Source organism: Halichoerus grypus, chromosome 9 (genome assembly GCF_964656455.1).
Source record: "Halichoerus grypus chromosome 9, mHalGry1.hap1.1, whole genome shotgun sequence".
NCBI lineage: Eukaryota > Metazoa > Chordata > Mammalia > Carnivora > Phocidae > Halichoerus > Halichoerus grypus.
In genome coordinates, this window is record NC_135720.1 from 93,664,753 (window position 1) to 93,678,530 (window position 13,778).

The 13,778-nt window shown below is 39.9% G+C and overlaps 1 protein-coding gene across 23 annotated transcripts in view; it reads left to right on the plus strand.

The window, feature by feature from the left end:
* The window catches only part of DST (dystonin), a 470,287-nt gene that overhangs the window by 348,417 nt on the left and 108,092 nt on the right, over positions 1-13,778 (plus strand). For all 23 annotated transcript variants that reach the window (XM_078055212.1, XM_078055192.1, XM_078055195.1 and 20 more), the window contains 6 exons: positions 21-563; positions 1,604-1,780; positions 7,460-7,583; positions 10,833-11,041; positions 11,680-11,997; positions 12,607-12,773. In XM_078055212.1, the coding sequence (XP_077911338.1) occupies positions 21-563; positions 1,604-1,780; positions 7,460-7,583; positions 10,833-11,041; positions 11,680-11,997; positions 12,607-12,773 (1,538 nt within the window). The remainder of the gene's footprint in view (positions 1-20; positions 564-1,603; positions 1,781-7,459; positions 7,584-10,832; positions 11,042-11,679; positions 11,998-12,606; positions 12,774-13,778) is intronic.

Consider the following 13,778-nt stretch of genomic DNA (forward strand, 5'->3'; position numbering starts at 1 on the left):
GCTGATGTGTTTTCACGCAGGCCCGACATGAGAAGATCGTCTCTCAGCACCAGGCCGTCCTTATGGCCACGCAGGCTGCACAAGCCTTGCTCGACAAACAGGGCCACTATCTGTCTCCCGAGGAGCAGGAGAAACTGCAGAGGAACGTGAAGGAACTGAAAGCACACTACGAAACCACGCTGGCCGAGTCGGAGAAGAAGATGAAGTTAACGCGCTCTCTGCAGGAGGAATTAGAGAAGTTCGACGCCGACTACAGCGAGTTCGAGCACTGGCTGCAGCAGTCAGAACAAGAACTGGAAAACCTGGAAGCAGGCGCAGACGACCTCGGTGGCTTGATGGCCAAACTGAAGCGGCAGAAGAGTTTCTCAGAGGATGTCATTTCTCACAAAGGGGACTTGAGGTACATCACCATTTCTGGAAACAGAGTGTTAGAAGCGGCCAAATCTTGTAGCAGGAGAAGCGGCAAGACTGCGCAGGATCACATCGATACTTCTGCGACCCACAGAGAAGTCCAGGGCAAACTGGATCATGCCACCGATCGGTTCCGGTCTCTCTACTCCAAGGTAATTTTATTTTTAGATCAGCTTGTGACTATAGTTTTCACTCTGTCCTCTTCACTTCGGTTTTGGAATTAGAAGCGAGAAATCTAAGAACTGAAGCAGAGGACATAAGGTGGTTTTGTCCTCATTCCCCCTTTCTTATTCATCTGCTTACTTCAGCAAATGTGTTTAAAGGTTAGAAGCCTCAAATTATCTATTTAGTTTTTTGGGGGGAGTGGTTTCCAGCAGCCTTAACTCTAAAACGCCAACATCCGATCTGACCACCAGGTGGCGTTTATGTTTTGGTTCCAGACCCAAAGCGCGCCTTGCTGATTTGCCCCCTCTCAGGCTTGGGCCTGAACTTTCATGTCAGATCATTTTCCCTTCACCAATACTGCACTTGTTTGTTTTGCAGATGTAGTTGATCAGTGCATTATTTTAATACTTCACGGCTAACAGACTGTTTCAGCTTCTCCTTGTGGACAAGCAGACGTTTCGTTTAAAAAAAAAAACCCCACAGAACTAAGAAAACATTTCCCTCTTTACAGTATAAGCTGAACAGACTAACCAAGTCACCCAAATGGTTTGAAGAGCATCATTGGTTATTGGCCTTTGCCCATTCTGATCTAGATTATTTGCCTCCTTGTACAACTTCAGTCTTGGGTGACATGGAAATGATTTATTAAGCACTTTGAAAACTTTCCCATCGAATACATAGCTATACACATGGTCCATAAAACTCAGAATGTGTCCTGGTAGATTAGCCTCCCCTGGTGATTGATATCTGAATCCTTCATTCTGTAGTAAGACCCAGCCCTTGTAAACATGTTTTTGAACTGGTATAAATCTAGGACTATCTCTTCGTTTTTATGGTTACTTTTTGAAGATGCTTCTTCACATGAAGGAAAATATCTTAGTCCTATCGTTTTCACCAACTTTGGTTGAACTCTGGTGTTTTCCAAGTTGCCTAACTATAGGTCCTAAGGTTTTTAACACCTATACAGTGGGATTTTAATCCCTCACCCTTAATCTCTTCTGATTTTTTATTTTTATTGTTTTTTTAGTGCAATGTCCTTGGGAATAATCTTAAAGACCTGGTGGATAAATATCAACACTATGAAGATGCTTCATGTGGACTTCTTTCAGGGCTCCAGGCCTGTGCGGTCACAGCGAGCAAACACTTATCTGAACCCATCGCTGTGGACCCTAAAAACCTGCAAAGGCAATTAGAAGAGACCAAGGTAAGAGAAAGAGACAGAGAAGGAGAGACAGAGAGAGAGAAAAGTGAGAGATCCAACCCTTCAGTAGCCTTGCTGAAACCCATCTGCTGCCCCACACTTTTGTGATCGTTTCACTTTGGAAAGGGGAACAGAGGATGGGAAACACACTTCTCTTTCTAAAGGGAGTTGGGGCTCCAATTCATAGTCCATTCGTTTCTCTTTCTAATGAGGTTGTATTTTCCGCTGTTGTTTAACTGGTTTGACACTGCTGTTAAGGCTTGTATCCCACCGCTCCCTCCTCCCTAAAGGAAAACCATATTACCCTGGCCACTTATTTATCTTTATACTTATTTATTTTGTTCATTATCTTTCTCCTCCATTGGAAGTAAGTTCCATGAAGGCAGGTGTTTTTCTCTCTTTTTGTTCATTGCTATCTCCCCAGCACCTACAAGAGTGCCTGGCCCAAAGGAGGTACTCAGTAAGGGTTTGTTCAAGAACGAACAGGTGGAAAGGAAGAAGGGATGTCACCGTCCCGTTTCAGGTCTGAGGACCAGGACTGGTGTTCCTGTTGAGGGTCCCCATGTTTCTTAGAGACATAAACTCTAGTTATAGCCTAGCACAGTTCTCAGAAAGTCTACCTGCTCCTTCAGAAGTGCAGGCTTGATGTCAGACTTGAATAACTGCAGAACTCTCCGCATACCCACAGTGGCGGAGAGAGTCTCTCCGTCTTAAATTTAAAGCATATTTTAGAATCTTAATGTGAGGGGAGATCATTTTTGAAATACTTTACTCCTGTTCCAGATGACCAATGATTTGGAGTTTGAAAGTTTCAGTCCATAAATCAGTTCTGTGTCTCCTTTTAGCAGGTGGGTAGCAATCATTGCTGCCATCACTAGAAAGTCAACACAGTATTGCCAGTTCAACAGCTGCCTTCCAGAATTCAGCTGCATCTGCACGTTACAGAATCAGAAGTCATTATCATGCTATTAACGGGCAAAACGGGTGCCCTCCCGAGTGAGCTTAATGCTAGGTATTGGCCTGAGACTGGCCGCTTCTGGCTGGAAGAAAGCTAAGTCCTAGCCAAGGGTGAAATGTGGCCGGGTAAGGCCCAGGCAGAGAGAAGGGGATGGGAAGTGTGGGCTGTGAGGAGGGAGGTGAGGTGCAGGCAGGCAGGACGGAGGGCGCCGCTTCTCTCCTGGGCTGAAGAGTTTACCCAGTGTCACCTGAGGCTCCAGGGAGAGGTCCTGCTCTAGTTGGTCATCCCCGGGGTGGTGTGGCCTCCCCGGGGTGGCTCCCTTCCGTTGGATGTGCGTTACCAGTCCTGGGCCTCTTTGTGTTTATTCTTTCCCATGAGCACAAGACCAGGTGTGTCTGAATAAAGTTTCCCGGTCCCACCTGATCACTGTCGAAGGACAGTGTATGTGGTAGCGGCAGAAGAGAGGCTGCAGTGTAAAGGCCTGTATTTTGGTAGAAGTTGCCAATAGCATAAAATAATTATTAAGATTGCCTACGTGACATTCAGTTAAGAAGTCAGGTATTTTAGTACAGGAAAGTGTACACACTAAAAACAACACATTTTAAGTTAGGTCTCTATCAGGAAACTGATTCCATCCTATATGAAAGTAATTTTTCTATTAACTAGAGCTAAAAGAAAAAGAAGAACCCAAAAGGATGTAGTGGTTTTTAAATTAAACAGATACCTGGATTAATTGTCCAACAGAGGAAAACTTTCTTGGTATGGGCTGCGGAAGAAGACTCTTCTAGTCGTAAGGCAGCCAAAGTGATGTTAAAGAGGAGAGCAACATCTCAAAGGAGAATAAATTCTAATTAAGCCGCAGCGTAATTTTAAAAATTAAATGTGCAATTAAAGTTGTTCTTGGCATATGTTCTTACTTTCCTCACAGACGACCTCAGCATGTAGCAAGGATACATTTTTAGGAGGATTAGGCAGTTTCCATTTCTTTGATTTTTATTAACATTTAAAAATTATTTTTCTTTAACAGTAATATAAACACATAAGACTACCACAGAAAAATCAGTTTTCTCTACATTTATAATACTAGCATATTCTATTGGATAATAAATGTAACTTGGGGGTATCCAAGTCGGTTCGTTCGAAACCTTTCTCTCCAATAGCACACTGTTATTAGCATTATTACTCAGAGGACTGGTAGCTGTGTTGTCAACACTCTGATACCACTGAACTGTAATGATGTGAAGACAAATGTGAAGACACAAAGATGTGAAAACTCTGCCTCTCCCCTTGGAGAACTCACATTCTAAAAAAAAATTTTTTTGGAGGTATTCATAACCTTATTTCATCTCTTAAGTCAGTATGCAATGCCCACAAACTGTGTCTGTGGTGTAGACTTCATCCTGGTTCTAGGTAAAGTTCCTGTCGTGAGGAATTGTTTATGCTTCCTGTAACTAAACCTGTGAAGAATCTCCTAGACAGATCCACTCTGATAGTGTCTTTGGCCTCTTGGGACAGTTTTAGGATCTGGTACACAGATCACAAATCCCACGTTGGCCATAGCTTGCTAAGCCTTTTGACATATATGGGCTGCCCGGATGTCATTTAAATTACTTGAATATGAAAATTAGTTGAGGAAATTTTTGCCATTGGCTGTAGACATTTGTTTTAATCTGAAATGAAGGCTGAAATAGAAGAGGATCTTTTTGGATCTTATACCTGATATTTTAATTTACTTTTCATTCATTTACTTCTTCTAGAAATCTTTCTCAGGGCCTACTATGTGTCAAGCACTGTTGCTGGGCGGTGATAAAAAAAAGCTGAATGGAATAAATTCCTCATTCTCAAAGAGGTTACAGTCTAAGAGACAAATCCAGTAATATTCACAGGGTATTTATGGGAGCTCCTGCAGGGACTACTTACAAACTAGGGGTGAAGAGAAAGTTAGGGGGTTGCCCAGCTGACTGTTAACCAGTGAACAAGAGCCAGGCTCAGGATGATGGGGGATAGGTTGCGTGGGAAGGTTAGCATGTAGAGATGTTAAATGCTGGGTCTAGCTTGAGCAAATAGCTAAGAAACAGCTGTGGTTTTGGACATTTTTGGAACAGGAGGTGGAGGAAGATGAGATTGAAGATAGAATTAGAGAGTAGATGTCATTGGACCTTTTATTGAATGCACAAGTCTGTCGTTTTTATAACGGCAATGGGAAGCTACTGGGAGATTTTAGAGAGGGGAACGATATGGTCAGGTATGTATTTTAGATAGAACACACTGGGGGGCTGTGTCCGGGAAGAGATTGGAGGCAGGGAGCTCAGTTAGGATGCTTTTTTCAGTTGAGTGCAGTGATCCAGAATTACAGAGCAGAAGTCTGCTTTTAAAAACACCTTAAGCAGGTAAAATTGTCAGGACCCGATGGTGGATTTGCATGTGGAAAGGAGGGTTGAGGAAGAGTCCAGGAAGAACCTCAGAGCTACTACTTGGGTCATGAGATACAAAAGCAGGAGAAGTGCAGGTGTAGGGAGTGAGATAATGAGTTCAGATTCAGCGTTCTGAGTTTGAGGGGACTGTTTACACCCAGATGGAAATGATCAAGAGGCAGTTGGAAACCTGGGCCCATGGCCAGGGATGAGTTCATCTACAGTTTGGCATATGGGAATTTGAATTTGAAATCCGAATGTGAGACTGGAAGAGGAGCTTGAGTAGCTCCAGTGAAGTGAAAGCCAAGCATAGGGCCCAGGTGGACAGTTAGCCCGTTTGGACACAGATACATCAGAGGTGTTAGGAATGCAGGGCCGGACTTCTGGAAGATTTATCTGTGGTTCTTGCCTCTACCTCTTCTCTCTTCATTGTAATTGTTGAACCACATGTACTTAGAGAAATGGGGGCCTCTATTCAGCAAATTCAGGATTACAGTATCCTTTCTGAAGCAAATGATGTTGTTAACCTTTTCCACTTTCTCTCTTCCTATAACCTTTGGGGACAGAATTATTCCAGGCCCAATTCCAAATCCCTGATTACATCTGTTCTTTTTCCCTTCTCATCACTTAAGTATACGAACTCTCCGTGATTCCTTATGGCCTACTCCTCCGGTGTTTCCGTGCTTGCTCCTCTAGCAGTCTCTCCATGGGTCTTGGCTTCTAGAACTTTATGTCTCGTTCCAGCCTGTGTTCAGAGTCACTTCCATTTCCAAGTTCACTGGGTTGTTGTTGTTTTTTTTCTTTCTATATGAGGATCCTAAGAGCTCTTTGAAGTCATAAATTCCTGAACAGACTCTCCTTTGCTCCTAAACTTGCTCCCACTTTTGCTTACGAATTCCATTAATTGCCTAGGCTCAAAAACACTGGACACTTCTCTTGCCTCTTCTTTTTCCTTGTTCCTGGCTCCTCACGCAGTGATGTCCCATAGAACATTCTGTGGCCATGGATATGCTCTATAATGTCTCCAATATGGTAATCACTTATCACCCTTGGCTACTTAGGACTTGAAATGTGGCTAGTACAACTGAGGAATTGAATTTTTAATTTTATTTGATTTCAATTAATTTTAAATTTCAAAAGCTCCTTGTAGTTAGTGACTACCATATCTCACAGCACAGCTTTAGATAACCAGTTGTCAAGAGACCCTCCCAAACTCTGTAACCAATTTTGCCTTCCCAGCCCAGAAGGGCCTCTCTCCTTTATTACTGCTGAAGTTTCCCCTAACTGGTGTCTCTGCTTCATTTCTTACTCATGTCGTTTACCCCACACAGTGCTACAAATTTAGCCTTCTCTTAACACAGCTCTGAGCGTGTCAACCCATACTCAGAATCCTTGAACGACTCTCCATTGCTGCCGGATGAAATGTAAACTCTTTAGCTGGACAGTCCTATTGCTGTTTATTCACCCAGACACATTCTCTACCTGGTTGGGACTCTCCCCTGTCCTGTGATGTTTCTGTCCACATCTTTGTTCACTCTGCAGGGACATATCCTCCCTCTCCACTTCTGCCTGTCTCCGTCCACACTTTCTTCAGGACCCAGCCCAGTACCACCAGCATGGAGGTGGTCCTCATTTCCCTCTCCACTTACCCCTCCTCTCAGCTTCCAGTAGCACTTACAGTTCCTGATGTAGATCATAAGATCCCTATGGGTGAGCTTTGTGTCTGTTTGGTTTTGTATTTTCACAAACCCAGCAAGATTTTTTTGAATTTGTTAGATGTTAAGTAACCTTTGTTGAGTAAACAGAAATAAATATGACTTTGTATTGAAATGGAAATCCTTAATTATTTCCTTACCTGGAGTTAGAAATAGTCCCAAAGGTGTGGGGTTTTTTTTGTTTGTTTGTTTTTGTTTTTTTGTTTTTTTTGAGTTACGTTGGTTTTTGTTTTTGTTTTTGTTTTTGTTTTCAGGTGGTTAGTGAGGGTATCATCCAAGGCTATGAAAGGGGATGAAGGGAGATCTCAGGCTAGGGGTAGAGGGTTGCAAGATCAAGAATCAGGCCAAGTATCATGAACATATATATATGCTCAATGGTTTATTTCAAGACTGAATTGGTATTATCCTCACTGGCTGAGGCCTTTGCTAACACCACTTTATAACTGGGCCTATTCTAAGGACTCTCGAGTAAGTTTATAATGACGAAAAGATTTTTATGTCTAATATTACTTTATCGTACTGTAAATAATTTTTTTAATATTGGAAATATATCATTTAATCCTATTGAGTATAATTGAAGCATTCAATCCTCCAGGCTCTGCAAGGACAGATATCAAGTCAGCAGGTTGCTGTAGAGAAACTGAAAAAAACGGCTGAAGTGCTTTTAGATGCCAGAGGATCTCTACTTCCAGCCAAGAATGATATCCAGAAAACACTGGGTAAGTGTTTATTTCCTTGTTTGCTTTCTCACGGGTAAATTCTCAATGAAGGCATTCTGCTACGGAGAACATGCTCACCAGTGTGTATTGTGTTGCTTATGTCCTTTCACTGAGAAATGGTACTTCCCAGTCTGGGAGGAGGCATGCCTTTTGGGGCAGGTATATTGGGAGTGGGGGTTGTGTACTTTGAAAAGAGTATGTTTAAAGTTTATTTTTATATTTAGAAAATGTAACAAAAACTCTTTATGTAATATTTATCACAGAAAGTAGAACTTAAGATTCTTTTGGTGGATGGCATTGGGCAGAGCTAAAACCTATGGCCAAAAGAGACTCACTGAGGGGTCTTTGTCGAAAGCAGGAGCATGGCATTAAGAGACATGCTTTAAAACAATGTTCCCACCTCTCCATTTTCTAGGAGCCTTTGAGTGGTCTCACAGGGCTCTGATTACCCCAATTTTCTCCAGTGATACCAGAAACTTATATCCAGTCATAGTGGTGCTTCTGTGCCCTCTCACGTTAGAGCTGGTATCTCTTGAGAAAAGAGCTATTACATGTTATTCTTTGTATCCACTCATCGTATTTAGTTTAGATTAAATGCACAGTGGGTATCAATAAATGTTTGCCCTCTTACTGTATTTTTTGCTTTGACTTTGTGGCTTTTCGTACTACCTAATGTGTAGTTCAAGGTTATTATATATTTCTATGCATGAAATAAACGCAATGTTTTATAAGATGATTGGACCTGTGTTTCACACCAAAGCAAGTATGAGTTAAAATCTGAGAATAAATTTTAGATGAAGAGAAGGATGGATCTTTGCTTTTCTAAAACCAGTCCTTAGAAGGAAAACTTTTTTTTCATTCTTAAAGATGTCTAAAATTTTTGAACATGCATATACCTTTCAAAAATTTCAGCATATACCTTCATGTAGGCACGTGTATTTATAAGTTATATACAAATATTACTGTCTTATCACATCATGTGTATTATAATTATAAAACACAAAAACATAAAATTTTAACATGTAGGATAAAAACATGAATGGAAGTTCTAATATTTTGTTCCTATATCCCAGTGTACCATCTTGTCATCCCACATTGGCAACTACTGCTATTAAGGACTTGGGCATGGAGATTTGGAGGAAAAAGAAAGACTGTAATATATATGTGCTTCTGTTATTTGCAGAGGCATTTTCCCCATTGTCAAGTGTACGTAGTTTTGTTTTTATTAGCTTAAAAATTCACATGTTACACATTATTTTAAGACTTTAAAACTTCTATCTGGCATAAGTTTCTAGGAATATGTGAAAATATATTTAAGATATAGAGGAATTTCTCTAAGATCTGTCTGACCCCTAAGAAAACCAACCACTTAAAAAAATAACAGTCTTAGATTTCATTTTGTACTCTTTTCTTCTAAAATAATATTTACTTAGTAAAAGCAAGAATTCACTTCAGTGACAATATTTCATCATTAAGAAATACAAAAATAGTAACACTCAAAATGTGTTAATTTTAGTATAATAGCTGAATTTGCTTGGGAAATCACTTTTCAAGGCTAACCAGATTGCTGATTTACCCTGCTGCTGCCTAGAGTTGCCCAGTTGAGAGGCAGCTCACCTGCTAATCAATCACCACCTGCAATTCAGAGTATCTTCTCTTGTGACTTCCAAAGAAGGGCTTATATTTGAATTTGCTGCTTGTTTTGTCTGCTGATGGCATCTTGGTGCATATTCATTGCCTTCCCCTGCCCCGTCTGCACTCTCCTGGCTTCATCGTGTTCTGTGATGGGACCATTGACTGTCTCTTTAAATTATCTAAGCTTAACCTCTCAATTCAGTGAAAACTTGTCAACGTGTTTTTTCATGATACATTAAAACAGTCAAAGAGAAATATTGCTTCTATAGATTGTGTTCCATGGGCCAAACACAGCATGTAAAATGTTTTACTCTCAGAGTGGGGTTTGCAGTCAGAGTTTTCTAATTGAACATACAATATATCCAACTAAAGCAATCAGAAATAATTAAAATACTTTTCTTTTTTTTTTAAAGATTTTTTAAAATTTATTTATTCATAAGAGACAGAGAGAGAGAGAGAGAGAGAGGCAGAGGGAGAAGCAGGCTCCCCGCTGAGCAGGGAGCCCGATGCGGGACTCGATCCCAGGACTCTGGGATCATGACCTGAGCCGAAGGCAGACGCTTAACCATCTGAGCCACCCAGGCGCCCCAAAATACTTTTCAAATTATTGGACAATAAGTGATAAATTGATGATTTATTCCAGAGAGAGATTAATACATTAAAAATCATTGTTCTTTGAACTTCTCATAGGTCTACAGTACAGAATGTAGGATGTTAAAGTAATAGAACTTTCCATTTGAGTGAAAACTAGGCTAGAACAGCCTGTTTTTTTTAACATCTTAAGTCTTCAGAATTGAAAGAAAGTTAATCTCATCTGATATAGGTCAACCTGTTAACCTTATTTATTTTTCCCTTTGGTCTGCTATTAAACTTTTCAAATAAATTCTATTTATATTTTAGAAACATAATCTCAACCTATCTTATTTTAAGTGAATTTTCATGATTTATTTTCTCATTGTATTTATCTGTTTTCTCATCATATGTGCATCTGTCAGTTTCTGTGCTTTCAAGTACTTTGCTTAGACTGTGAAGGGTGACAAAAGCTTAAGTATATGTTTGAGTGTGTGTGCGTGTGTGTGTGTGTGTGAGAGAGAGAGAGAGAGAATACCTGCTGCGCACAAGGGAGAGATAATTTTTATATGTAAAGGTTAATTCTTGATAAATCTTTTTATAGCTGTGTATTGTCCTTGAGAATAGCTGCGTGTGACTGTCACCTTTTTCTTTTTTCCATGTGGCTATCTAGTATGGCTAATTTGAAAATGTCAGATTGAGAACCAGCATTTACTCTAAAGTTTAATTGTTTAGACCACTAACATTTCTCTGGGGAAATTCAAATGTTTCCTCATCCCAAAAGCTCTTCTCAAATGCAGATGACCTATATATCAACTACTGTTTAAAAAATACTTCAGTTTTTTTATATTCCACTGAGATCTTTTTTTTCTTTTGTTAAGGTTTCGGATGGTGCTCTGATTCTGCATTTTGAATTTATCATTTAAAACTTTTTCTTTTTCCAGTTTTGGTGTGGAAATTGTGTGACTCACCTTAGTGTATTTTTGAAAAGGAATAGGGCAAAGAGAGCTTTGTGGTTAACACTTCCTGATCTTTCTGGACTAGATGACATTGTTGGGAGATATGATGATCTGTCCAAGTCTGTTAATGAACGAAATGAAAAACTGCAAATAACCTTGACCCGCTCACTGAGTGTGCAGGATGGCCTGGATGAAATGCTGGACTGGATGGGAAGTGTGGAAAGTTCTCTGAAAGAGCAAGGTCAAGTGCCCTTAAACTCTGCCGCTCTTCAGGATGTGATCAGTAAAAACATTGTAAGTGACATTTAAAAAGAAAAAAAAAACACTTTTAGATTGAAAAAAACAAAACAAAACAAAACCCCACTTAAAAAGTCCCAGGGATGGGTAGATTGAAGATAAACTTAAGGATAAAGACAGGAGGTTTCCTGAGTATAACTGTGAAAAGTAGTGCTTGCACCGAGACACATGTATGAAGCAGTTTTTCTCTGAAGAAGTAGAGAGAGAGCTTTGTATGCTTTTTCATGAATGTAACTCATTATAGATGGCTTACACATACACGAGGCCTAGCTTGTTCATCACAGCTTCAGCCAGCTGCACATGAGGTTAATCAGATCAATCTTGTTGTTGTCCAGCCTTTTAAAAATTAGGACCGTAGATAATCCCTCGGCTCCGTTAGGTCTCGGGTTGCTGAGGGGCAGCCGCCTCCTGCCTCGCTCAGGCAACTCGCCGGCTGGTCTCCGTCCTGTCTTGAAGAGATTTGGGACCGTGTGCCTCAAGGGGCAGAGCAGACTGGTCAGTCAGCCCCAACACTTAACCTTCCTTAGTCACAGGCTGTTCACTCGCATGTTGTTACGTATGGTCATTTTTTAACACTCTGTGATGTTCTTTGTAAACCTCATTATAAAACACAGGCCGTATTTGGTTCATTTCAGATGTTGGAACAGGATATTGCAGGTCGTCAGAGCAGTATAAATGCCATGAATGAAAAACTGAAGAAATTCATGGAAACCGCGGATCCATCCACTGCATCCTCACTGCAAGCCAAGATGAAGGACTTGTCTGTCCGCTTTTCAGAAGCAAGTCGTAAACACAAAGAAAAACTTGCCAAAATGGAGGAGCTAAAAACCAAAGTAGAACTCTTTGAGAACCTCTCAGAAAAGCTCCAGACATTTTTAGAAACAAAAACTCAGGCTCTCACTGAGGCAGATGTGCCAGGAAAAGATGTTACTGAATTGTCTCAGTACATGCAGGTATGTCTTCCTTCATATTCACGAGGTTGGTCAAGCTCATGAACACTTCAGACCAGCTTTGTATTAGCATGTATTAGCAGCATTACAATTAGCAATCATCATTTTTAATTGCTGATGGATTAATAAGGATCTATGCTTCCCTCCTTCAAAAATCCCAAACCCCATCTTCTCCTTAAAGCCTTTGCTCATTGATTAGAAATGAACACCATTTCTCACATATACACTTTCCACATATTAAAGATGATATAGATATCATATGCCAGAACCCACAAAAGACAGACTATAAGGAATGCATTTTTATTTATTTTTTATTTATTTTTTTAGTTAGATAAATGTACTATCTATTTATTTATTTATTTATTTTGATATAGTGTTCCATGATTCATTGTTTGCATATAACACCCAGTGCTAAATTAAATAAATTTACTTGTGTTCTCTTTCAGACAGCCTAACTGCATGTTTGTTTATATTTAGAGTACTGACCATAGGCAGGGTCATTCTGTGAAATTCTGAGTAGAGCCATTCTGGTCCCATACATACCTCTTGATAGAATGCCATCTGGAGATCTAACAACATCTTAGATTGATTGAATATCTAAATGCTTTGTAGGAATCAACTTCTGAATTCTTAGAACACAAGAAAGATCTTGAAGTTTTACACAGTGTTTTGAAGGAGATATCCAGCCATGGCTTGCCAGGTGATAAGGCTCTGGTTTTTGAAAAAACAAATAATTTGTCAAAGAAGTTCAAGGAAATGGAGGATACCATCAAAGAAAAGTAAGCACCACTTAAGAAATTGGATTTTAGTCTACCTGATACTTAAAGAATGAATTATTTTTATTTGCTCATGTAGATACCTGAGACAAAACTTTGGGGATAAGCATTGGGCTACTTTGTAAGTGCTTTTATACTGATATATATTTTTTGGCTATTAAAATTAAGTGCATTTTTGTTAGAATATTTAGGAAGGAAATTTGATACTTCTTACCTAAAAGTAGAAAGCATTATGTAGAAAAATAGTGGTGGTAGTGTATTACTGAAAATAATCTAAAATCACTGTGGTCTCTGAAGCCTTTGGCAAATACCACAATTTTATTTGCAAAATCAGAAATAACATTGAAAGATAGCTCATGGTTCATTGCTTTTGGGGCTTAATTCAGAAACTGCACAATTTCAATATAGTTTTTGATGGCCTTTTTTTTTTTTTTTGGTAAAATCGTTTACTTTTTAAAGAATTGTAGGTAAGAAATGACTCCGTGAACAAGCAAGATAAGAAACAAGAGAATGCACCTGAGTTCAGCTAAAAAGCTGTACTGGGATAAACCTTGTGACTAGACTTTCTATTTCTGATCTCATGTTAGTTTAGAATATACGTCAGGTTTTGCTAAAGACCCCACAAAGATAGAAAATAGTTGTCTTTTAACTCTTCTTTATTTCTTCAGAATTCTCTACCGAAAACTTTTGAGCACTGTCTATTACTATTTCCAGAGCTACATTTTCCATCTTGTCGCGTAATATTTAACTCACATCACATGGAAACGATATTCTTGGTTTTCCGAGGTGAACTCTAGGTGGTTTCTTCTTCCAGAAGGGTTCAGTTTTAAAACCATGTAGTCATCAGTAATTAGTCCAGCTGCAGTGGACCCTTCTGTGCCAGTATTCCACACACGTGCACACGGGCACATGCCATCCACATGCCACCCACATACCAAATGGAACCTCACAGCTGTTCATGTGCTGGGCAGGTGCCCTCCCTCCGTGGTGCTTAGTATACAGAAAGAT